General features: G+C 37.9%; 4 protein-coding genes across 4 annotated transcripts; 1 reads left to right on the top strand and 3 right to left on the bottom strand.

The window, feature by feature from the left end:
* The first annotated feature begins 541 nt into the window (after positions 1 to 541).
* Positions 542 to 6316, top strand: LOC130556874 (IQ calmodulin-binding motif-containing protein 1-like). The gene is made up of 13 exons (XM_057338206.1): positions 542 to 785; positions 921 to 1086; positions 1165 to 1285; positions 1367 to 1460; positions 1554 to 1653; positions 1885 to 2057; positions 2137 to 2243; positions 3139 to 3260; positions 3549 to 3691; positions 3772 to 3920; positions 4026 to 4157; positions 4278 to 4434; positions 4510 to 6316. Exons 1-13 carry the CDS (start codon positions 695 to 697, stop codon positions 4728 to 4730), a joined length of 1776 nt encoding a protein of 591 aa, XP_057194189.1. The 5' UTR covers positions 542 to 694; the 3' UTR covers positions 4731 to 6316.
* Positions 6317 to 7124: 808 nt separating this feature from the next.
* tbx19 (T-box transcription factor 19) lies at positions 7125 to 14622 on the bottom strand. Its single transcript, XM_057338556.1, has 8 exons — positions 14293 to 14622; positions 12757 to 13021; positions 10198 to 10332; positions 10013 to 10074; positions 8281 to 8342; positions 7996 to 8184; positions 7734 to 7860; positions 7125 to 7486 (listed from the first exon to the last, which is right to left on the bottom strand). The coding sequence occupies exons 1-8, from the start codon at positions 14520 to 14522 to the stop codon at positions 7249 to 7251; spliced, it is 1308 nt and encodes a 435-aa protein (XP_057194539.1). The 5' UTR covers positions 14523 to 14622; the 3' UTR covers positions 7125 to 7248.
* A 1470-nt stretch (positions 14623 to 16092) lies between these two features.
* Positions 16093 to 19484, bottom strand: sft2d2b (SFT2 domain containing 2b). The gene is made up of 8 exons (XM_057338883.1): positions 19265 to 19484; positions 18925 to 19014; positions 18756 to 18841; positions 17899 to 17980; positions 17750 to 17785; positions 17565 to 17623; positions 17324 to 17353; positions 16093 to 17071 (listed from the first exon to the last, which is right to left on the bottom strand). The coding sequence occupies exons 1-8, from the start codon at positions 19325 to 19327 to the stop codon at positions 17032 to 17034; spliced, it is 486 nt and encodes a 161-aa protein (XP_057194866.1). The 5' UTR covers positions 19328 to 19484; the 3' UTR covers positions 16093 to 17031.
* Positions 19485 to 19576: 92 nt separating this feature from the next.
* On the bottom strand, positions 19577 to 26605 carry zgc:112023 (PI-PLC X domain-containing protein 1). The gene is made up of 9 exons (XM_057338881.1): positions 26312 to 26605; positions 25656 to 25792; positions 25083 to 25211; positions 24676 to 24831; positions 24379 to 24559; positions 22571 to 24273; positions 21693 to 21937; positions 20455 to 20554; positions 19577 to 20150 (listed from the first exon to the last, which is right to left on the bottom strand). Exons 1-6 carry the CDS (start codon positions 26412 to 26414, stop codon positions 24026 to 24028), a joined length of 954 nt encoding a protein of 317 aa, XP_057194864.1. The 5' UTR covers positions 26415 to 26605; the 3' UTR covers positions 19577 to 20150; positions 20455 to 20554; positions 21693 to 21937; positions 22571 to 24025.
* Between the last annotated feature and the right edge of the window lie 90 nt (positions 26606 to 26695).

Here is a 26695-nt window from a genome sequence, read left to right as displayed (position 1 = left end):
TAGCAGACAATGACATATTCATATAATATAGAAAACGTTCAATAAAATAAAACAAAATATTTATAGGACGGCAAAACAGAAAATCCTTTACACTAGCTGTAACTTCATATATCTTCGTCTAGTACTTTTACTGTTTTCTATTTATTTATTCTATCATTTATTTATTTACTTTTGATACCTATTTAAATATAACCTACTGTGACGTCATATGATTTGTTTGTGTGTAAAACGTTTTTTTTTTTTTGCCGCGCTCATTTATTTTTTATAATAACAACATACAAAACCAAATAGGGAATACAATAGCATTTTAGAAAATTACTTCAGTGTCCAATATTTATAAACAAAAATAGACAAAACATAAATTTACAAGACACAAAAAAACCTACAATACAATAACAACAAATTGGGAAATAAGCAAGGAATTAATCACAATTTAAAAAAGAAAGAGACTCAGACATAATTGTGCGTAAAAATGTGATGTTCAAAAACATTAGACGAGAAGTCGCGGGCTGATGACGTGACGGTTTCCGTGGTAACCGAACAGCTTCCCGTCGCATGTTGCGCGTTCCTTAGCAGAGAGAGGATAGAAATTACACTTTCATTTAACACAGAACTCACTAAAAGCAAATAAACCGTTTGGTATGATTTGTGCGCGTTTAATCGTCTCAGAGCTTGAACGCGTGTTTCTGATGCGATGAGCGCGTCACGAGAGTTCACGGATTTAATAGCAGATACGCGAGAACAACCCGAAAACAAGATCCTCGACGTGCTCTCGAAACTAAAAGGTAGAGTAGCTCCATGAACAAACGTGTATGTCTTACGTTTATCATGAATTAGATTTCTTTCAAATCTGTGTTTGAATGATGTACAACATCACGAACATACATGAAACTATCTGCAAACGTCTTTCACGTGATCAGATGTTCTGGACAGAAAGTCTTTAGGAGATCAGAGGGATCTGGAGGAGTGTAAACGGACTCTTTACTCTCACGGTGTTCTGCAGTATTGCTCATCTTCTCTGAGATTCAGTCCAGCTCAGATTCAAGGAGGATATGCGGTTCTGACACAGATGGCAGACATCCTCAGGTACTTTGAAGTCATCTGCGACTGCAGGTTTTTATTTGCAACCTTGTGGAGTTGTAATGTGTGTTGGTGTCTCTGTAGCTCGTGCTGTGTGGGTCTGGGGTCTTTCAGAGGCATGGAGGTGTTCAGTCATGAATTTCTGCCTCCGGTGGCTGAGAACCTTCTTTTCCTGGCAGACCGGCTCATGACCAGAGCTCTGAGGGTGAGATCAGGAGAATGACGTATTTCAGAGAGTCGTGTAATAACCACAATGAACTTGAAATGTCAATTCTCTCTCGAACAGGACAAGGCACAGAATGAGATGATTCGTTTGTTCAGAAGAGTCTTTGATTCCATCGGCTGGCTCCTCAGGGCTCATAGACATCTCAGTCATCATGGTATGTGATGAGAACGTCTCGTGAAGTGGCGGGTGACCTGAATGTGAATATACTGAAATATTTCGCTTGAACTAAAACTTTATCTTTCTACAGTATTAAGGTCTAAATATTATGAGAAAATCCAGATGTGTGAGGACGATGAAGTCTCGGTTGTTACAGTTACGATGTGGAACGATATCTTCAGGGCGGACAGGTACAACAGCATCTCACCATTATTTCTTCTTTACGAAAAATGTCTGATTTCTAACATCTGATCTATTTAGACAGTGCAGTTTGTGTGAACCAGACGAAAGAAATCTCAAAGTGTGATACAACTGTTCAGAAGTTTCATTGCATTTTAAAGTGTTTTATTTAAAAAAAATGTTTAAATCACATGACATATGGAGTGAGTTGACTGTTGCTCCTCCTCTCGGATGTTTCTCAGCGCTGTTGCAGATGAGATGGGAATCCGTGCTCTGACTGGAGTCTTGGATGATATTGTGTATAAAATGTCCAGTAGCTCAAACCCGGTGATTGGCAGAGCCGCTGTAAAAACACTTGTCATAATAATGGACCACAGCAGCTCGAGCCATCAGCTCATTCACAGACGATACAAAGGTACAGTCACGCTTCAGTTCATCCTCATCCCGCCTCAGAAGAGCTGATCTTACAGTCATGTGTGTGTGTTGTGCTACAGGTTTGGCTGAATTGGTTGTGAAAGACTGGAGTGGTAAAGGATTTGACTCAGTACTGGATCAACTTATCGACCGACTGCAGTCAGAGACTTTTCAGAAAGACACTGAGGTCAGAGGTCACCAGTTTAACCGTCTGTATATTTTATATTCATGATCTCAGTTTTCTTTCTAGAGCGCTTTTCACAATTTTGCGTTGTAGCAAAGCGGCTTGACATGCGTACAGCCATGGAAACAATAAGACACCATTCCAAATGTCATCATTTCTAGATGTATTGTGGTCATCCCAGTCCAGTGTCTGTTGAATTTCAACAAAACAAAACCTCAGGAGTGACATAAGGTCATCCAACAGCAATGTGAAAGACTGACCGCATGACAAAACACATGAAAAACTGGGATTTTCCTAAATACATGTAGAAATATGACTGTTGTGTTGCTTGAAAGTGAATCTGAACTTGTTTTCTTTGCAGTATTTGAGGTCTGAAAGAATAGAGCATCTTTTCTGTTGTTCTCACCTGTTTCTCCAGTTTTCACTTTCTGCAAATAAATGCAAATAAAAACAATATTTTTACTTGAAATGTGGGAGAAAAATTGTTCATTTTTACCTAAACAAATAGTAAATTCAGAAAAACAGAGATAATTTTGAAATAGTCTCATAACTTTTTTCGTGGCTGTATATACTGTACAGATGTATTTTAGTTTTGAAAAAGAAAATATATTGAATAAATATAAAACATAGCATTAGAATATCTGGTAATAATGCTATTTTTCAATACAATGAACTCATAAATAATGTGAATAAGTGCTGTGTATATAACATATTTCATGGGATGTACATTTTTATTATTTCCTTTAAAGTGTCTATTAGATTGTAATTATTTCCGATGTGGAAAGATGACTGAGTTGATGGATATGATGAAGTTTTCATAAAACGTTTTTCATGATCGCTTTAAATGTCATTTACTCATATTCTAAATCTACATTTCTTTACTCTGGATAATACATAGGAGTTGTCCGAGGAGATGGTGAGAGCCGCGTGCGTGATCCAGGCGGCTTGGAGAGCCCATCAGACCAGAAAAAGACTGAAGAAACTCCCGCGAGCTGTCAGCACAATCCAGCGAAGCTTCAGGTGAGGAGATCATCCCCTGCTCTCATCCAGTCTTCACAAACTCTTCAACATTCAAGACACGTTTATCAGTATACTATCTATATCCGCATACTAGAAAATGAACTTATATTTAAAACATTCTAAATAAAACAAATCAAAAAAGTGGATTGAAAAAAGATTCCACATCCAGGAACTCGACATAGATATTTGGGTATTTAAAAAGCCTCTCTTTTCAGGGCTCCATTTTAAAAACACCAACATAGGCCGTGATGTGACTCTTATTCGTGTCGATTTGTTTGTGCGTGTCAGAGAAAAGCGCAGACGGCAACAGGAAGATGCTGAGAGACGGCGGGCAGAGGAGGAATTACGTCACCAAGTGCGTCTGAGAAGACAGAGAGCCATGAGACAGTTCCGTCAACGGCAGCTTCACCTCATGGAGATACTTCCAGCCGGTAACACACACACTTTCAAAGCGAACATTTGGGTATAATGTTGCGAGAGAGTTAAAGCTGTTCGTACTCACGTCTCTCAGCTCAGGTGGAGAGATATCTGGGAGAGCTGGAGAAACAGGCAGCTGTGCTCATTCAGAGAGTTTGGAGAGGTCACAGAGAGAGACGACGTTTCCATCGACACAAATACAGTCTCAGACAACACAGAGCTGCTGTCATTCTGCAGAGAGTTGTGAGTCTACACCTGTACAACACATTCTTCAAGAAGAAGCAAAATAGTCTTTGCGCAAAACTTTCTTATATTCTGGGAATATCTGTGCTTATTATAATGTGTCAGATTCTGCGGTTCCTGAAGCGTCGTAAAGCACAACGAAGCACTCTGACACCACCGAAAGGAATCAAAGGATTGACTGACAGCAGGAGGGCGGAGCTTAGGCGACAGATAGAAGAGCACATCTCTCTACATCCTGTGAGTCATCACCAGCACTTTTCATAAACCAAACCAAACCTTCACGCAATCCTTGTTGTGTTATCCAGTGCGGTGTCATGTCTTTGATCTGTGAGTGACGCTGGCATTTGTGTGGTTCAGTCATCAGTGATGTCAGCAGAGGGCAGAGTGGAGCTCAATCAGACAGCTCAGAGTCTCCTGCATCAGCACCTGATCAACAGAGCGTCCGGTCGGCCCAGAGAACACCACAGACACGCTCTGCTCGCTCAGATCAACACGGACCTCGAGCTTTTACTCAGTATGCACCTGAATCTAAGACTGACCTCTCCTGACGTTTGTAAAACATAAGACACTATTTTAAACTCTGTTTTAGATGCTCCGTCACTGAAGGATGCCCGAGCGGAGGACGTCGGCCTGTACTTAAGCCGTTCCCGTCCTGTGGCCACACGTGCCCGTCAATCCCATAATGCCGTGATCCAGAGCATGCGTCTGCCGTGGTGGAGGATGCTGGGAGATGAGTTCTACAGTCCGGAGGAGCTTCCCGGGAAAGATTACGATATGGACATGGAGTCATTGTATCTGGGTGGAAATTAAAGGAGTCCAGGAGGTGTTTATGAGATTTTCGTGAAACTTTATTTGGAATATTTCTCATGTATGAGCGTGCCTGATGACTGTACATTTAAAAGGAAAATGTCTGGACAGAAACATTTCTTTTCTGGATGATTTGAACAGTAGACGTTACAGTACAATCTTCAGTGAGGACCCTCTTAAATCTAAGATGAATATGAATACAGAAATCATTCAGCCACAGAACTGATGAAACATTAATGGTCGTCAATGCCAAACAAACATGTTTTACAATTGAGATGTATAAAATAATACAAGCATTGTCTCTCGTACGCCAGTCATAGTGTTTTATAGTTTTTCTAATTACTCTTCAGTATTTCAGGTGATATAGACGACTGTTGTAGTGATGTTTTTTCCTCATTTTGTGAAGTGCTGGTGTGAGTCCTTCTCTTATCGGTCGCTGGATTTCAGTTATCGTTCTTTATTCAAAGTCAATTTTTAATATTTTTCACATCTTTAAGCTCTTGAGTTGTGTAATTGCATTTTAAACACTGCAAAATCAGGCCAGTATGACAAAAAGGAAGTAAATGAACTCAGTGCTGTCACTATTTCACAACACAATTATCGTGGTCGAAATAATTTACAGCAACGGTTCGGTCGGGATGTGTATAGATAAAAATGAACTGCTATAAGTCAAATTCATTTTTACTTATTTTTGGTTTTCTCTTTTTTGGCCAATGAATCACGCTTAACATGTGAGTCTAGAGAAAGTTTGTAACTTTGCAAAATCTTAAGACAAAATGTTGTTTTTCTATATCACCACCTTCCATAATAAAGTGTTAACCACATGATTAATTTTAATAACCTATGTATGTGTCATATGAACACAATATTAATAATTACAGTTATCCATATCACGGTTATTGACAGTACTGATACCCCTATTATGAAACAATCCCCTTGTTTAGCTCATTGTCAATTGACATACAGTATTGTGAATTCATTTAAATTTGAATGAGCTTTCTGCCCTTATGGAACAGGATAATGAAAGATAGGAGATGAATGGATTCAGTACATTGCAGTGGTTCATTGTGAGGTTATTTTGATGGAGGTGTGCTGAGAGAAAAATCTACTGCGTGCCCAAAGTGTCGTAAAATGATGCCAAGGCTTCATTCACCGGACAGCCATCATTATTTCATTACACACACGTAAAAACAACAGAGTGGTCCACTCCAGCGGCACGATTAAAACAGCATTTTCAAGAGCAGGAAAATATGATGGCAGAATAATTGCCGATCTCTTTATGCGGCGGTTTAAAGCTGCAGATAAACTGAAAGCGGCTTTTGGAGGAAGCCGAGCAGCGCACGAGCGTGTTTGTCTAGTGTTGTGTGAATGTTTGCGTTTTAGTCTGTGAAAGTGCATGTGAATGTAATGAATGTGTGTGTGTATGTGGAGGTAAAGGAGACATGTAAAGGAGACATGAAAACACGGTGACTGCCAAACCTCTGTCACGTTACAATGCCAAAGTGATGTTTAAGTGATTAACAACAACGGTTACAGGAATAATTGTTGAGTTTTACCACAGTAGTTGTGTTTGTTTACATCCGGTCAGATTTGTTCTGTGTTCAAATAAAAGCTCTGAGATATTGATCTGTCAAAATGTACACGTGGAAGAATAACAAATAAAAGAGACATTTTATGCGTTTCTATAACTATGTTGGTTAGCAACACAGAGATTATGGGGTTGAACACCAAGAAAAACACATTGACAGTTGCTTTAGATAAAAGCATTTGCCAAATGCATAAACGCAAATATAAAGTTAAGTGTTTGACACACACTTTTATCCAAAATGACTTTTTTGAATCGATATCTTGACACAAAATGTGTGGATTTACCTCACGACATTGTGTTGCCAGAAAGAGGATTGAAAAAAACATATTTAAAGGAAAAGATCACTGACTGAACAATGTAGAAACTCGATCAAGATTCATTCAGCTGTGCTCAGATCTCATTTAAAGGGAGAGTTCACCTAAAAATGATTTACTCATTCCTGGGTTGTTCCAAACCTGTATAAATGAAATTATTCTGATTAACACAGAGAAAGATATTTGGAAGAATGTCAGTAACCAAACAGATCTCATCCCCCATTGACTGCCATAGTACAATAATACTATGGGAGATGATATCTGTTTGGTTACTGACATTCTTCCAAATATCTTCCTTTGTGTTTAGCAGAACAAACACATTTATACAGGATTGGAACAACCTGAGGATGAGTAAGTGATGACAGAATGTTCCTTTTTTGGGTGGACTATACCTTTAATGATGCGCCATAATAATGAAAATCGCATGATTGGCTTAGGACAAAAATTCACGCCCCACCCAAAGCACAAAAACTTGACCATGTGCCTCATATTTTATTTGGAGTAATGGCTGTGCGGAGGTCATTTGGAACAGAACCATTGTAAACGCTTCACAACATCATCGTCATCATCATCATAAGATATCTTGTTAATCTGTTTCTTCACAGTTTAATGAAAGCATTTAAAAAGAGTGGGTGGTTACACAAGACCAGCTCACCCCGCCCACTCTACTGTGATTGGCTTGGTCTACACCGCCCTCGGAGCTGGTTGGTCCGTGGCCCTGCAGCAGTGAGCACGGCGATGTGGAGGTGGAGCCGCCGTCCGCAGACTCCTCCTGGGTAAGTGTGCCACTCATGATGCCCCCTGGAGGACTCGAGGACACCGCACAACTGCTCACGGTCCACAGATACGGATACTGACTGGAGGGATGACAGAAACACTGATGAACAAAAGAACTGATGAAAATAACAGATGATCAACATTACTTTGCGCAGATTGATAAACTGACATCTGAAATATTGAGTTCTAATTATTTGCTGCACGTATAGATTTTAAAAAATGGTGTTGCTAGATGATGCTCTACCATTAGGTTTTTTAATTTACTGTCATATTTTGGATAGCTTTGTATAAAAAAGTATTTATCTTGGTTTTGGTCCTGATTCTGACCTGCTGGCTCCGGGTGGGCTCGGAGGAGACTGCATGGACAACATCGCAGGAGGAGACACACCCGTCCAGCCCTCGTGACCAGAGAACATCTGCACCGCACTCGGACTCAGATTCTCAGACAGAGACACTTCAGAGTGACAAAGAGGAAATATGAAAAGAACAGAAAAAAACACCTCTTTTTTTCATGTTTAATTGCCACCTCTTCATTTTAGAGCTTTGAAAGGAAAAGCAAATCTTGCTCTATGTTCTTTTAAAGCATCACCTGAGTGTTGAGCTCGGTGATGATGATGGCGAGGCAGATAGGGTGATGGGTATGGTGCCGCTCGGTGCCCGTGCAGACTCGGGTAGTGTTTGTACCCGTGATGAGGTGTTAACTGCAAACCTCCGGCGTATGGAAAGTTTCCACCACCGGCAGAACACAGAGTCTCAGGGTTTGATAAGAACCATCCACCTGCAGGACAAAAAATACACATCAACATTATTAACTACAAATGAGACAAAAGATCATAGCAAGCAGCATGAGGGGACAGGAGAATGAAGCACTAACAGTGTGGTATGCCCACATGCGGGTTTTCGGCTGGAGGGTCGAGATGATTCTTAGGATGACTCCTGTGGAGAGAGAAAACTTTGGCCATGAGAAACCTCAAAAGAAGAACAACAAATAATATTCTGGTAAATAAATGGCACGTGAATATTATTTCCTATGCTGTTGATAACCGTGACAGTTTTTTACTACAGAAAGTCAACGAGGAACGGTTATCCCACCACAATTTGTAAAAAAAAGAAATTTTTTAGGCCACATAAAAAATTTAGCACATTTTAAGGGCTATTTAAACATTTTTAACACAATACAAATAAAATAATCTTTTTAAATTGTTTTATACACAATGCATTATTTTATACTGTCTCTAGTTGATTATGATTATAGTGATTAAAAATGTATTACAGTATTTTTCAATTGCAATTTACTGCAAATTGAGACATTACAATAAAAACCTAAAAAGAATCAACATTAAGAAAAAAATACATAAAAAAGATTTGCTTAATGGTCACATCACAAAAACCTTTTTTTGTGATTCATCCTCTATGAATTGAAACTTTCCTATAAAACGATGAAACTTGCATAAAAAGTATAACAATCAAATAACACAGTAGTGGCCAAAAGAAAATAGACGTCTTTGTCAAATATATTATTAAAGATTTTGTATGTTTATTGTGTAGTTGTGTTTGGAAGGTAAACGGAAGCTCAGCTTTGAGAAGAACTTGCAAAAAAGAACACACAACTGATAACACTCTTCTCAATGTTTGATTTATTTACTGTCAGGCTTTTATTTTTGCTTCTTTTTGTGAATTAGAAGAAAACTCATATTCCTTGACATTCCTTGACTTTTTTCTCATTTTGGCCTATTAATACCTAACCAAGTTTAGCGTTTTCTACCATACGCTCTTAAAAATAAAGGTGCATAAAAGGTTCTTCACAGCGATGCCATAGAAGAACCCTTTTTGGTTCCACAAAGAACCATTTAAGGCTAAAATAAAGACTTTTGCTCAGATTTTCAGTCTGGACTTGTTGCAGAAAGTCTGTGCCAGTCTGAAGATCAGATCAGTTAGTGTGTTTCTATCTGAAACTTTCAAAAAGTCTGCAAGTGTGTGATGTCTAGTTAAAAAAAAATCTGTTCAGATTTGAAAAGTCTTGTAGTGTGTTCCAGCCATCAGTCAAAGATTCTTTCAAGAACCATCTCTTTAATATGAAGAACCTTTTTTCACCATACAAAGAACATTTTGTCAAACATAAAGGTTCTTTGGGTGTTAAAGGTTCTTTATGGAAGCATTTAGACAAAAAAAGGTTCTATGGCATCATGAAGCACCTTCATACACCTCATAATTTGATGGTTTAATGTAACCTAAGGGGGCATTAATAACAAATATTTCACAAATGTGCCTTTGGACAACAGTTTTGGCCATTACTGTATAAACCAGTGCTTTTCCAGTGGAGTGATTAAATCTCTGCTCCCGCTGTGAATTCATGTCACAGGAGAAAATGATTCCAGCATCATTGTTGTGTTGTATCTCACACATTCTTCAGATCTCTCACTGTCACTTCACACTGCCGCTTCAATGAGCTGCTTTACTCACACACGCTCCATTCACAGCACAAACGCTTCATAATCACTCGCTAATCACAGCTGATTTCACACAGTCACGCTGCTCATGCACCATATCATATACAGCGCAGTCAAACTCATGAGAAACTTTCATGTCATTACATGTGACTGTACCTTTCCTTGGCATCAAGGAAGGCTTTGGCGAAAGGATTGTGTTTGATCTTCAGTGCGGTTATCTGCGAAGAGAAGATTGTGAGGGTAAAATAATGATTCTTAGTTGTATCAAAAACCATGAAACAAACAGGGAAAACACATCCTCTAGTAGTTCAGTTTGCAATATATGGGTGTTGATGCTTCACCTCTTCGTTCTGGTAGGCGGTTACAGCGATGAACTGAGTGTCTGTGAAAGAGATGTTGGTCACCATCCTGTGACTGCCTCCCACACGAACAATGTGAATCTGTGGCTCGTACTTGTGGAGAGAATTCAACATGATCTGCATCAAAGAATCAGAACAAAAGGGAAAAAATCACTTAAAAAAAACTGTGAAAACGCTGTGTTGTTTAGAATTGAATTCATCATTGAACAATTTCTGCATTTGAATTCTATTTGAATTAAGGTAGGATACAACTTTTGAAATGGATTGAAAAACATTCATTTTATTGGTTTAAGTCTTGTTTGTGATCAAACATTAGTATGAATTTTCTATACATTATATATTTGTTACCAAAGACTACACTGTAAAAAACAACTATAGGATTTACTTCATTTTTTGTGTTCATTTGCAAGTTTAGCTTACTACAAATCTTACTTAAAAAAAAGTTTTTAAAGTAAATTGTACTCATTTTTTGTGTCAAGCTCAAGTACAATTTACAATAAAATACTTTTCAAGTAAAATGTACTTTAAAAAAAAGTATAACACAGTTGTTTTTTACAGAGAGCACATTGCGAGAACATTGTGTCATAGGTGAAGACGTTTCCTTTAATATCTCTGAAAAACTGTGATATCTCTTTAATTTGGCTGTTGTTACCCCTAGACCCCAATATACTCTTTTGCTTCTCTAATATTTCTCCCAGTAATCTCACATGCGTCTCCTGGAGTTGCAAAAGAGATCTCAACAATGCCTCAAGTTAAAAGTTACCTAACTGAAAGGTTTTTCATGATCATTTGCTTGTTGTGATTATGTTTTATAGACAAAAATATTGTGCCAACAACACATTTAAAAACGTTTTGGACCGAATAAAAAAGCATTTAAAATCATCTCGTGGTGAGATCTTAGAATTTCTGCAAAACACGACTAGATGCTATTGCATATTTTTGATCTGATTGATTTTCACAAGCTAATCCCCAAAGTTACATTTGTGTTATTTCTTAGTTTTGATGAGTTTATTTCAAAGTGTAGAAAAATATATAACTTACGAAAGACTCCATGACCCTCAACTTATGAGGGGTATTGTGGCCTACATGCTTTATATTGTAGTATGTACTGTATATTCTCTGAGCAAAATTCTCCAGATGACTTCAGTCAAGCACGTAAATATATATCAGCCAAACGTCAACAAAATTCACAGCGAGAGATGCGCAGAAAGATTGGTAGATTACCTCTAATTGGTAGATTACAATGATGAGGGCCAGGTACTCATCTGCATGGCTCCAGGGGACATAAAGGCCTTTGTGTGCTTTTCTCTCCCCTCTGCCTTTTTTAATATGTTGCTTTTTTGAACATCTAAGGACTGATGGCTAAATTAATTTTGCATAGAAAAAACACAGGTAATTACCATAATGTACAACTAACCACCGCAATTATTTCATTTGGAGCTGGTTCTCTCATCGCCCTCTCCTGTGCCAGCTCGCCGTTTAAAACCCCCGGTAAATAGAGAACAGAGAGGACCGGAGGGAGGGGTCATGTAAATACCAATAATCATTTGGTGGCGGAGTCATATGCTGGAAGGGAGCAGCGGGCTCGAGCAGCTCGCGTGCAGCGGCCCCGCGCTGAAAGCCCGGACGGCTAGCTGAAGTACACCATTTCAGCCTGAACGACGGGAAGTGCATTAAACGGGAAAAGTGGCAATTAAGAGCTGTTTATTCCTGTTTACATGCAGTCCCCGCTGAACAAAGGGCCTCCATAGGTGAAGTGGATGCAGAGGAGAGCGGTAATTGTATTAATGCGCACTTGAAATTTCCCCGTGGCAGCGCGCGGGTGATTAAAGGCAGGCCAAAGACTCCTAAAAGCTACGCGGGCTTGTTTGGATGCACGAGAGCTCTGAGAGGCTACTTAAGATTGCGGAACAGGGCACGCGGAACGTTGCGCATGCACCCAATAGCATCTGCACGACGCGCGTAATGTGCGTGCGCTTGATGCTTTTACTCATCGGTCTATATGGGGAGACCTATGACGATTTAACAACGGAGTAATGGCAGTGGAAAAGAGTAGAAAAACTGCACTACTGGTGGAAAACATGCTCTCGCGTGAACTTCGCTTTCCCCTGTCCAGAAGTTCACAGTTGGAGACGTAAAGTGCGGTCGAGTCTGAGACCATGAAAATGATTGTATTTTTCCTCTTTGCTTCAAAGACAGCATCCACTCGAGTTGAGCCTAAACATTTGTTTTAAACTTAATGATTCAAATGAGAACATTGTGAAGAGCGTCTTGCGTATGTCAGAGGAGGCATGGAAATCTGTACAAAACACAAAAGTTCTTGGTTGGACATCCACAGAACCTTTCTGTTGCACAAAAGGTTCGTTGTCATAAAATGGTTTGGAGAGTATAAAACCTTTTGACTGAAAGGTTCTTTTGCTCCTTTTAACATTTATACACTCTTACAGCTTTTTTTTTATCATCATAGGTTTTAATGACATTTTTAACACGATCTCAGACTTTTTAAACCCAACCCATGTCTTATGTGTGAGCAGTAAGCACCTGGCCACCTCCGTTGAGTTTGTTGGTGAGTTTGACTTTGCTGAATGACACCGGAGCCTTCATCCAGTGTGCACCGAAGTTGGGCGAGTCAGGGTGGATGTAGACACAGCTGTGGCTGTGAGGCTCGGGTTTGCCCGCAGGGACCCACTCGCCGTTCACGTACTTCCACCGGTGCCCATCTGCAGGACTGAAGTCCAGGAGGAAGGAGTACATGGCGTTGGGATCCAGACCTGTCACGCTTACTTTCAGAACGGGAAACATCCTCCTGGAAAATGAACAAACGATTTTAAAGAAGATATATTTTAAGACGTGTAATGGAAACTAAACCCAAAAATGTTTCTGTGGAAAACAAAAAATATAGATAAAATAACTTTTTATTTCCGTAAAAATGAAGTGCATGCAGATTGAACTTTAAAAGGACAAATAAAAGAACAATTATACAACATTTGATGTATTCTGAAACAGTTTATTTGAAGAACAAATTTGTTATATTCCAATAATTTTCTGTGAATAACTCAAATTTTGCCTTATTTCTCCCACGTGATTGCAGAAGACTAAAGACAATTTTGTTACTGTGCATCTGTCAAGTTTCAGCCCCCATGCATTGTTACTGCATTCATTAAAAACAATTCTTCTTTAACAAAGCCATCATCTGTCATGATTGAAAAAGTTATCACCCCAACAACGATTCACACTGCCTGCCAAATTCTCTACAAGCACAAACTTTAGGAGAGGTGGATGTTAATCCTTTTCCACTTTTCCTCTTCCATTAATATTTTTTATGGATGAGAACAAGTTTAAGAGGGGCTGCAAATGGAAGGACACCCACCTGCAGAACTGACCGAATGAGTGACCCACCGAGTGAGCTGGTCAAGTCACCCTTCAGCTCGACAACACCACAACAAGCCCATTCAATTCATTTCATCTGATCAGCATGTGCCAAAACCAGTAATAATCCTGACTAGATGACAAGGCATTTATAGGCATTGATTGGGAGTGCCGAATTTCATCAAGACCCTTATTTAAAAAAAAGAGCCAATATTGGAACACCAATGCTTAAATAAATATCATTTAGATTTTTAAAAATTCTTCCTCTATTTTAGTTTCATACTAAACACAGTTTAAATCATTTAAAACATTAGCATTTTTATTTCTGCACTCATTATTATGATGCTGAAATCTTGCAAGCTTTATATACGGTTTGTACTTAAATTATTAATTTAAATCAATTCACTGATATTCAGTTATAATTGAATCAAGTCATTTAATATTTAGTAAGAAAATCGCTAAATTAAATTAATCGACTATTATCATAAACTTTAATACGTGTTACCACGTGTAAATATTTTTATATTTATATGAAGCACCACAAATATAACTTAAATATGAATATGAGATCCTGGATCAAAGTATTTAAACAAGCACACTTCGAACTCAAATCTTTAATAAAAGCTAAATACGTGATTCATTTGGATGTGTTTGTAAATATTATTCAATGCATTCGGTTGCGGTTGATGTAAATATTTTGTCGCTCACCTGCCGTTCTTCGTCACAATCATCTCATTGGTCACCTCTTTGAATTTCCTCCAGAGTTCAGCATCTTCCAGGGTGACTTTGAGTTGTTTCTCCGTGGGGTCTCCCTTCTCTCTGCCGGCCTGTAACTCGCTCTCCACGACACTCAGCAGTCTGGTGAGACAGCAGTCAGTACCGCCGCGAGCACCGGACGCCGCTGCGCCTCCGGTGCCCACCTCTCCCTCCACCTTCATGAGCACGAATACCTCACACTACCCCAACAAATATAACACGACTGTGAAGACTTAAACTAGCGCGGTATAATTTATTAGATGTCAAAAACTCGATGATGAATTCGAGTAAAATACAATCTACAGTGCGTGAGTGTGTGTGTGTGAGAGAGCTATAACATAAAGCCACTGAGAGCACCTGTTCTTATGGCAGGAGCACAAACCTGCAGTCACGTGGCTTTGCTCTAATTAAGAGATTCAATCACAACTCAGTGTTTCAACTTACCAGGAAAATATGACGTTTCCAAGTCTTATCACTAATGTTACATTAACTTTAAATTGCCCGTGAAAATAATATATTAATATGATATTTATCTATACAACGAGGTTCTTCTTTTGATTATTACTCTCAAGGAAGACGAGATAAAAGAGCATAAAAATAAGAAATTACAAAAACAGTTAATAGGCTATAAATAAAAATGTACAATAAAGAATACGCCAGGGAAAATAAAAAACAATACACAATAAGAAGTAAAGGCAATACACGAGTCAATACGCATTGCGGGAAAAGCACGTTTATTTTATAAGAAGCGCTGTGCATGATAACTATAAAACACCTGTATGCCAAATCACGATTTGACTTAGCCTGGCTAAATAAAACAGGAAACTTATGTTTTATTTATTAATTAGTTTATTTGGTTTTGAACAAGTCGTTTCAGAACCCTGGACAGCTCATAAAGAACCCCGAACGGTTTAATTATCGAGATAAAACAATATCACCTTTCAAAGGTTCTTGTAGTGGGAAAAGATTCTTGTTGGGGAACCAAAGTCTTTGATAGCATTACTGTGAAAACCCATTTCAGCATCTGTATTTTCTTAAAATGCAGTTTCATGAGATAATCTTAACCAAAATTCCAAACACTACAAAGAAAAGCACCCCGATATACTGTAGCCTAATATCGCGATGTTGGCCATTATGTGCAAAATGTTGGTTTTATTAATAACTCAGTACGTTAGAGCTTGAATTGATCTAAAGACAAAATGATGGACCTGATTTTCTAACCTTCATAAATAAATTGACAGAAGCTGAAGCTCGATAAGATTGTTTCGCAATGTAAATAAAGTTGTCATTATGTATAAATTACATATTTTTATCCCCACAAACATGGGCGGCGTAAATAAGGGCAGGTTATCAAAGGGCTTCAGTGTTGTCCATGCCATGTGGAGCAGAAAGAAAAGACTGGATGTTCCCTGCCGTGGACAGCAATGATCGGAAACTCGATCTCGAGAGCGCGGAGCTGTAATCACTGAGCCACGCGCATGGAGATTAGAGGATTTTAAAGAGTTTAAAGGCAAGAGAAAGGTCTCATTCACCGAGAATCCCCCTGCAGATCAAAAATCAGAAAATCAAGCCCCTGACCTTTCAATAACAGAGACCACTTACGCACATCAGTGAACCTATCCACACGTCTTGACTATGACATTGCAATTAGCAGTAGAGAAATTAATGAAATAAAAACAAATACCAGCGAAAACATTGTTACTAATGCACTAATAAGAATGGATCGCCACCAAAATAAGAGTGCAACATAAATCTGAGCCAATTTAAATAGTAAAACTAGTTTATTGAATTATTGCCATATACATCGTATATATCCATCTTCATAACAGTATGTAAGTCTCTTCAGTCGAATCACTGAGAGAAATCAATCCAGTTAATACGTAAATGTTTGACCGTGCATTCATTATTTTGAAAATATCAGGATTAAAGATGATATAAAATAAAATGAGCAACATGGATTTTAACAGCAAACACAAAGCAATCTGAAAGTTTTAGGATTAAAAAAAGAACCTTTGAAATATACTATGGCACCCTACTGAGTTTTTCATATCAGACTTGTCATTCTAATCTAGTAAGATATTATAGCCAGAATCACTACACAAGTAACAGGATAACAGAAATCGTTGTGTAATAGCTAATTTTTTGTTGTCCTTGTGTTGTTCCAATTGCTTGTTTACCTCATTTGTAAGTCGCTTTGGATAAAAGCGTCTGCTAAATGACTAAATGTAAATGTAATTTCTCACTAAATTTAAGAATACTAAAATACAAATGGACCACAATTATATACTAAACATTTAGTAGCATAAATAATCATTACTACGTATATTTCACAGCAAAACCCCCAATCTCAATACTTAAGAAATCCCTGGATGAAGCTAGAAAGGCACAAGGAGTCAACACACAATTAAAAATTTTGCATAACTGTGTGTCTATAGCTACGGGGCAAAGATCTAACCTCCACCATTACCTATGTCCTGTCCTTCATAGTTTTCTACAGGAGAGTAAGGCACAGGTGTTTGTGTGTGTGTGTGTTAGATCACACAGATTGAGAGTGTTTGTGTGCTGACGGAGAGGCAGGGCAGCACGTGCAGTATGTGCCAGCCAGGTTCTAGAGTACGTGAGTTGCATTGAATGCAGTGTTGGAGCTGAAGCGGCACAGATGGATACAGCGGAGGCCAAGCGCAGAGCATCTCACTTCAAGCACACCGAAAACAACTTAATAATTGCATCCCTGAATAAAAACAGACAGCCAAAGGTAAACAAATGCCAGAGCCAAAAACAAATGAATTTAAAAGTTCCTTTTTTGGCTACAGAGCTGCAGACTGTCTATAAAAATCTTTCATTTTCACAATATGACTCACAAGGTAATCTATTAGAATGAATTCAGATAAATTGATGTAGATCAAGTAAAACAGTGGCAAAATACCTTCGAATTAATAAATGTTTAATAGAATAAAGAAGTTTTATAGATAAAGAAACTCACCTTGCGAATGGAATGTAGGACAAGCTATACCTGTGAAATAAAATTATTAGATTTACAATTAATTAGTAAAAATGGAGATCTTATATCCTTAGTAAAGCCATTTTTAACTAGCTGAAGATAAGAGTTATCCTGTTAAATAGGTTAAACATAAATAATATATATTTGCATAAAATTTAAGCAATTTATGCAATCACAGCATTTAAATAATGAAATATAAAGATTAATAACTAGGGTCTCTTACCATGTAAAAGCCAAAAATTGTAGGATACAGAACAGCAGAGCAAGACCTTTGTTCTTCCACTAAGAAAGAGTTAAAGTTTCAGTTACTATACATTATAAAAACGAACATTTTGTTTCACAATACAATATGATACAAACATATAAATGTGAAACTAAAAAAAAAAACACAATAAGAAACCAACTTACCCAAAATGCAGCACAGAGGGTCAGAATCAAGCATGCCTGTTAACCCATTAAAAAAAACGAATGTTCAGTTGAATGTCCACAAATTCTGCAATAATAATCACTTTGTATTTATTACATTCTATGATGTGAATGTGTGTGTGTTGTCTCACAATCATGATGGCAGTTGCCAGAGCTCTGGTCTTGTCACACATCCTCTTCACTTGCTTTAATGGACCCATTAAGAACATTGTGCTGAAAACAATACACATTTAATACATTATGACATCTGCAATGCAGAATAATGCAGACGCTGCTGCAGTGGCACTGCAGTGCATACATGCATCACTTATGTGACACTGATTTTATTTCTCTTCATTCATTAAAATAACATCAAAGGTGCAATTTATATAGTAGACATTCATCTTTTATGATGAACTTGTGCATTGAACATGTGAATTAAAATGAGATGTGTATTTTGGTGGGCATGACCCTTAAGAAAAAACATGTTAGCACACTATAATATTTACTATAGTACACCATAGAATACTACAATACACTTTAGTATATTATAGTAATTTTACAGTAGCAACATTACTATTGTATGCAGGAGCATTCTATATACTACGGTAAATTGATAAACCGTATTAAGTACTGTATAGTATACTTTAATATTTACTGCAGTAAGGTAAAATGTCATTTAACTACAGTTTACTATAGTAAATACTATAGCATACTGCAATGTTTTTTTCATAAGGAAATAAAAAAATGCAAACAAAATATGAATAAAAATGTTCAAATATTCCTGTAATCATAAAAAACCCACATTCAAAGGATAAACGTTGTTGGGCATGAGTGTTTCATTTGGTAGCTTACTAAAATGTTACATAGGTATTTTTTTTACATATTTCAAATAGATTTTAAACAGCCTGTCTTTCACCCACATGTAACGAGAACAAGGTCTATTATATTATAAACAGTTTCACACCCTGTATCAAATCAAAAGCAGGGATAAAGTTGCATTACTTACCTTAAAAGTGTAGCAACATTACCCAAACTGTAGAAGACTGCAAACAGCGTCAGTCCATTTCTAGGAACCCACAGCAGACACGTCCCCTGAATGACACAAGTATGCAATAAGACGTTTGACTACTGTTTAGAAAAGATTTAAGATATCTAGAGAAATGTTCAGATCTTACCAATACTGAACACAGGACGCCCGCCACAAAGCACGCGACGAACCCCTTCGCGCGCGTGCCCCATCCCAGCGTCGACGCTTCATTCGCTCCCTAAAACATGTTAATGATGTTTAACACAAAATACACAACGACTTTAATCGAGTTCATACCAACTGCGGGTTTAAATAGGATATCTCTTCCGCAGACAAGACATGTAAACACGATACTTAACATCGCAACAAAGCGAAACAATCTGTAAAACTATAGACCTGTATTTTAACACCGTACAACGTTATACTTTACACGTCATTCGTCATATTTAATCGCGGGATGTAAACTGTTTAACGCTTTAACGTTTTACCTGGAGTACGTTCAGATCGTCGTTGCCATCATGTCCACTCAAAACTTTCTTTAATTTGTCCATTAATGCCGAAACTGGCGAGGTATATTAAAAACTCAACATAAAACAAATATCTCAAGATAAAAACGAGGTGTCGTTGTACAGTGAAAATGTGTTAATTTGTTGTCTTTTCCGATCGAATGTGTAACAGGTGCATGAGGTAACTTCCGCGTGTAGCCAGGGCAACAGTCCAGTGACGTCATGACGCACGACGTCCAGAAACCATATGCACTACTCGTCACATTATTTGCCTTTATTATGTAGATTTAAATAGTTTTACATTATTTAAAACCTATTTTGTTAAATGGCGGTATACAAGCACGTTTGTTTTTCATACAGCTTACCGGCAAAAGGATTACAATGTAGAAAACTAGACATACATTTGCTTAATATTAAAAAAAAAAGCGTTCCGCTTATGTTCAGAATGAAGTTTGCTCCATCAATATCTGAACAGTCATTTAAAGCTCCACCTTTAAATATAGCACCATTTAGTTTATCTAAAACTTAATTCTCTAAAAATGAGACTTTCAGGTTTCATGCCTGTATAAGGAATAATGCAAGAATTCAACAAAAAGTGTGATACAAACAAAAATCATTAATATAGAGCTGTTAAATAAAAAGCTTTTCCTTTTATATCCATATTGTTGTTCGACTCATGCCCAGTTTTTAGTAAAACACCTCTGTTGTTTATCCTGTAAAAAGCTGATGGCCGTGTAGTTTGAATAGATGTTTGAAGAGTTCAGGGCACTATGACTCTGGTGGACGTCCAGTAGAGGGGCTCTGGCATGGCAACATGCTTTCGGCATGTGGGACACGTCTGCTTGGTCCACAGCCACTCCTCTATGCACTTTATCAAAAGAAGAGGAACATTCAGTTACGTTCATTTTATTTGCATAGTGCTTACAAAAGAATGTTTTGTTCCAGAGCATCTTTACAGTAAACGGTGTTACCACAGAGAACAAGCCACAAGAGACAATGACAAGAATTAAACTCCCATGTGATGCTTAAGCAGAAAAACCTCTTAGGACAATACAAACCAAGGCTCCATACTAAGAGTACAATGAAGCACAGCACTGATATATCCTCTTTTATTACAATTTACAATACAATTTACAATCTCCAAGCTACCATTTGTGAAGTTGAAGCTTTACCTCACTGTGGAAACTGTGCGAGCAGTGACGTTCTCTAGATAGCTCCGCCTCCTTTGCGTAGGTCGTCATGGCAAACTAGACACACGCTATCAGCATCACTCTAGAGAGGGAACAGCAAATTACACATAGGCTACTAACCAAAGGTATCTTACGTCACATTATATGCTATCAGCATTTCATTTCCATATGTTAATGTGATGCATGTTCATACTGTATATTTACAGTAACTGCGTCATTGCAAAAAAGAATCTCTTAATTAGTATTTTTGTCTGAAAAAAGTTTATTTCTTGCCTCCTTGGCAGATTTTTTCTTCTTCTTTTAATTTTGATAAATGTTTTTTTTACAAAACAAGAATTTTTGTAATTTTGCTCCTCATATGAGTATGACTCAAATGACATATGACTCATATTTAAGTGTTTACTGGAAAACAAGACAAAATACCATATAAGAAATTACTTTTTTGCAGTGATGGACATTTGATTCAATAAGTTCAACTTGTTTTTTATTTGATTGTAGCTTGATGTTAACAACATCACATCAGATGCCTTGCCAAAAAAAACTGAAGCATATGATAAATCCCCAAACGTATCGATAATACAGTGTATTACTGTAAATACACTGTGATAATACAGTATAACAACTTTTGTTTCGCCAGACCTTTTTATAGTTATTGTGCAATTCTGTGATGCTAATTATTGTGGTAATATTTATGTTTTAGTGTATATTAAGCTCAAGTAAATTTTAAACATATATAATTAATTACGATATATCAGTGTATTGCAAATAAACAAAAACTGTACACATTTTCACAAATTTAAAACATTATTAATTGTCACTGTCAGAAAAAATCTAGAAATGTCTGTATCACAGGGAAGGTGGGATGACGCGATGATGGGTGACTGGAACTTGGTTTTTGAGGACAGTATTAGTCATAAAAGACAAAAACCATCAAATGTACACTTCTGAAGTTATGGACAACTTGTTTTGTTTTGAGCTCATTGTGATGCAAGTACCTTGTCATTTCTGCGTACGAGTAATAATACCGAAATGTATAAATGTTTGAAAATATTTTTCAGTTGTTTTGTGAGTACCCTCGATGGTAAAAAATATGTCATTTTCGAATTCAGCATATTAAACTTCTTAAAGAAACAAAGCAAAACACAACTTAAAAAAATTGTTACATTGTGTAATCATTCCCATCTGACACATTCAAAAAGATATGATCATTTCACACCAACCGGAGACATGACGTTTCGGCTCCTAATCGAGCTTTTCTTTCCATGGGCTCGTGGACCTCGGGGATTGTGGGAATGGCTGGTGGTCTTCTGTCAGACGTGCTGCTTTTGACCTGCGCTCCCTCTTCATTACCGGAGCGAGAGCACGGCCGGGCTTCGCTGCGCTCCAGCTGATGGCACGGGGGCGCTGGGCCGGGGGTCATGACGATGGCGCGCAGACGACTCAAATGCATCGCATTCAACTGCGCCTGACACATCACAAAATACAACAAATATAACATTTCACTGCAAATGAAGGACACGAAGACCATGGATCTATTTGGAGTTCTTTTCTAATTGAATACTCTTTCACGACAAATTCTATTATCAGTAAAAAAAAACAGATAGTGCTATAAGGTCATTTGCAGGGATAAGGTCCTCTTAAGAGTGTCCTGATCTGATCTCTGAGGTCATTCACCTGAAAATCAAAGCACGGTGTTGTTTATATTTACAGGTGTCTGAATAATACAGCTGTTTTCAAACGATCTTTATGTAATGTTATAGAGATTAACACTGCCAAAATAAATGAGTTTTTACTCCCTTTTTCTAGTGATTTATCATTAGCCAAATTTTAAATAAAAAGTTGAAATGACCTATATAGCTAATTTGGTTTTGCTTTTTATATATTTTTTACAGACTGGCAGAGGCCAGTTTTGAGGCAACCGTCTCTCTTCTTCAACGTGTAAATATTATATTACATCATTCTTTATGTTTACCTTTAGCTTCAAAATAATTTTAAGAATTAAACATTTATATAAAAATGACAGTGACAATTTGTTTTGGGCATAAGTGCTTGAACAATGAAAACAAAGTTATATAGCCAGTTAAATCCGTGTGCTGACAGGGCATGGATGCGAAGCTCTATGGCTGCCCAGCGAGCAGCTTGGAACCGGAACATCCAAACTGTTCTTCTTCTCCGTGTCTGGCCCCTCTTCCTCTGGTTCTTCTTCCTCCAGCTCCTTCACATTTTCCTGCCCTTCATATCCTGGCTGTCTTATTGTAAAGATTTCATCGTCCTCTTCTTCATTCTCCATGTTTAAATGACAGTAGTTGTCACAGCAGAAGCTTTGTAGCCGGGTTGACCCGTTTCTGTTTGGGCCTCGGCTGTCAGGTTAAGCCTCAGTAATGAGATCCTCTGGTTTTCTTATCCCATCTGCTCCCTCTGTGGTTCTAAGCCTGCTGTGCACGGGTTGGTGCAGGCTACTTTAACCCTGGAGTAATCTGGTTAAGAATGGAGAGAAAGGTAGAGAGAGGGGAGTCTCTTTGGAAGCATCTAGTTCGATTGAGAAGGTTCGATTGGCACCTAAAAAATCAGTCCTGCGGGCCCTGTGGGCTGAGGTGAACTATATCTTGCACTAAGTATCAACTTAAATGCACTTAGTCTCAGATGTTTCTCTTAGAAAAAATAAAAACAGAATCAAATGAGACTGTAGAGGTTGTAGAATAATCTGGATTTGGGTAAATTTGATGAGAAGTGTCTGAGTTCATATTGAGATCTTCAATAATATTGACTTTTGATTGCAGACTTGACAAATCTGAGCTCAGTTTGAGACATCGTGGACATCTCTTCTGAAACTCTGAGACATTTGTGAGGTTTTTTCTCAGGAGAAATATCACAGATGAGAATTAAGCTTTCTTCATTTAATCTCTTTAATGTCTAGGAGAAATAACAGAGATATTCAAGAGATCTCATCTGTGGTTTTGCTTTCTTGTGGGAAGAAACATCCAAGGAAAAGCTGATGTTTATTTACCTCACACAAAGGGAGCAGTCAAGTGGATTATCACTTAAGCAGACACTATAAGCACCTAACGTGCGCAAGCGGAGGGGCCGTCTAAATTTAGACCCCAAACATGCATGTCACACATGACAACAACAGAAGACTTAAGATATTACTAAAATAAACAGTGACTCACTGGACTTGTGATTCTATTTTTTATTATTATATTAATCTTTCCTTTGCTATTTAGTGCAAAATCATTAAAAAAAGTTATTTAAACTCTTACAAATATTTTTCAAGGCCCTTGTCTTCTAACCAGACGTCATTACCCAAGAGCCTACCTATGTATTGCCTCTAGATGGAAGAATTGCAAAAAACATTTTCCAGTTTAGGAAGACAAACACATTCAAAGTTTAGGCAGCGTAATAAAAAACTAAAAAAGGTATTTATCTGTAAACACGAAACAAGTGCAAAAATAAAATCTGTAGTTTTTGTCAAAGTGGTAAAGTTCTCTAGAATGTACAGTAAGAGTAAAACATGCTACGTTTTTATGAACCACATGAGTCTCATATGTATTGATCAGGTCTCTATTAAGAGTATTTGATTGAGTCCGATAACCAGCCGAGTAAATTCATTACTGTACGCGCTCACAAAATCTGCACAGATGACATTGATGCAGGTACTCCCTGATCCCGGCCTCTGCTGTTTGACCCAGTCCATCAACGGACCGCACGAGCTCAGGGTCATGCCTTTCAATGACTGACACGGATGGGACAGAATATACCCAGCATCCTCGGTTAGATTCAGACCAGCTGCAAAGAAACCGGCTGAAAATACAAACAGGAAAAGCAACAACTGTGATTGATAATATGTGGGTACTAAATCAAAGCCGTAGTGAATTGGTGAATTTTTTTTTAATGTGACAAACTGACCTGGTCTTCCTTCCTCCTTTCTTTCATCCAGGTAGGATATGACTCGGTTCGAATCTGATGTGTTTGCCCACCAGTAGTCAAACTTTGGCCAGAGTTCCTCATAAACAGATGCAGCCGAGTCGTCATATGATAAAATAACCTGAAAAGCTCGATTCCAACACTCCCGTAGTGACGGTGTGACCTGAAATGAACAAAACATGCTCATAGCAGCACGCCGTAAAGGGTAAAAGGCTGTTTTCAAGATTGGCATGTGTTGAATTTGAACTTCTTACTAAATGGCAATACGAGATCACTTACAGAATTTGGGCAAATTTTTTGGTCAAATGTTGTTATAAGAAACTGAATGAGGTCTTTGTGTTGATCCAGGTTCATGCCATCGAATGCAGAAAATGCCATGATGACCACTTCCTTGCTATGCTGGTCTAACCAGTGAGCCACTTCTGTGAGCGCTTCCTTAAAAAAACACAGCAGAGCACAGACGAAACGATGGTATTTTTGACTGGAATGAGGAATTAACATTCTTTTGAATTGTTTTTAGATCAACCATGTACAAGAAAAAACGACCGCACTCTCACTTGTGCAAGCTTTTGATTAGACCGACAACAAGCCTTTGACAAGGTGATATCTATGTTTTCTTGTACATTGATATTAATATTCCTTGACCGGCACCTCCGAAGGTGTAAACTTTTAAGCTTTAGACTTACCTTCACTGTCACAAGAGAGTAGATCCCGTGAGCGAAGTAGAAAACCTTATCAGGGTCTTTTGTTTTATGAGCTATCCTGAGATCAAGGAACCGCATGCCTGAATCCAGCTGGTTACAAATACTTTCCTCCTGAAAAAACAAAATTTTAATTAAAAAGCACATAGAAGTACAAACATATATACCTCTACAACCGCATTCTATCAGCATCCTTGTTCACAGTCACACACAGGTTTGTTTAACTATAGTGGTAAGGACATGATCCCATAGACACAAATATTCTGATGATTTTAATGGTTAAATGGGAATTGTTTTGGTTTTAATGGGAACTATAATGGTCTCTCTGGGTCTCTACCAGTAATCTATTATTGTGATATTATCTGACAGATGGGAACAAATACTGTATAACAAATCCCACTGGGAAAAGACCCAAAACACATGACATAAAGGAATTTAGTAAAGTTTAAAGTAAATCCTAATCTGGCCTATTGAGGACCACCTCACACTGTATTCATATGTTTTAGTTTATGATCTACTAAACCTGCACAAACACATATAGTGACAGGTCTGTCTTACCTGGGATGTTGCCCATTTCATTATACATGGTCGGACAACACAGGGTAATAATGTATCCAACACCTGCAGTACTTTCGGTTCAGACTGAAGCACAGAAGACTTCTGGTCCAAGCAGTAGGTCATGGTGTCATGACTTCCTGAAGAACATTAAACAACCTTGTTAATGGATTACTGCATCACTCTAATTCAATTATAGAACATTTTCATGTAATTATACTACAATAATACTTGCATTACACACTGTATACCTTTTTACTTAACATTTATGTACAAAACAATATTAAAAAGTGAATGTTGTTGGAATTAATATGAAAATATATGCATTAAAGTGTAATGTTTACAGCTGTTTGTAATCTATGTGGTCAAGGTTGATACAAATTCTGATACACTTTTAGTAATAAAGCTACATTGTAGACAGTGGCATTAGGGTTTTTATTACAGTGTTGACTATTAAATTGCAAACCCAATACTGGCAAAAAAACCCGATAACATTAAACAAAGTCGACTTCGTGCAACGCTGAGCGCTTTAAGTATCGCGAGATTTGTTCACGAAAGCTGTCCATTCGACTCGCTCTCGCGATACTTCTATCTCGTGGTGGCGCTGAAGTCCAACAGAGCACCACAGGCGCTTTTATTTGATTTGACAGACGACATACCGGGTAAAGCGAGATTCCTCAGCGGGATGTCCCAGAGACCCCTAGGAAGCTCCGACATCCAGTCCGAACATCTGTGCGCGAATAATCCGTCCTCATTCTCCATTTACTCCGTATTGAAACCATTCACAATAAACATACATCCATTTACACGACCAGTCTGACTTTTGTTTCCGTGTTGTCATGTAAAGCCAAAGCGAAACGCCCACTCGAAGCAACAGTTGTGTTTGGTGCAATCATTATATTTGGAAAATGCAGTAGAAGAGTAAAACTGTACCATGTTTACTTACACAACTTCCGTTCTGATCGTTAGGGATCGTCTACAAAGGGCATTTATTTAGCATTTTATTAGGCATCTTACGCAAAAAATAACCACACAGTTGTATT

The sequence above is a fragment of the Triplophysa rosa genome, linkage group LG7 (assembly GCF_024868665.1).
Source record: "Triplophysa rosa linkage group LG7, Trosa_1v2, whole genome shotgun sequence".
Lineage (NCBI taxonomy): Eukaryota > Metazoa > Chordata > Actinopteri > Cypriniformes > Nemacheilidae > Triplophysa > Triplophysa rosa.
Note: the sequence above shows the minus strand (reverse complement) of the source record. Positions and strands in the feature narration are given on the sequence as shown.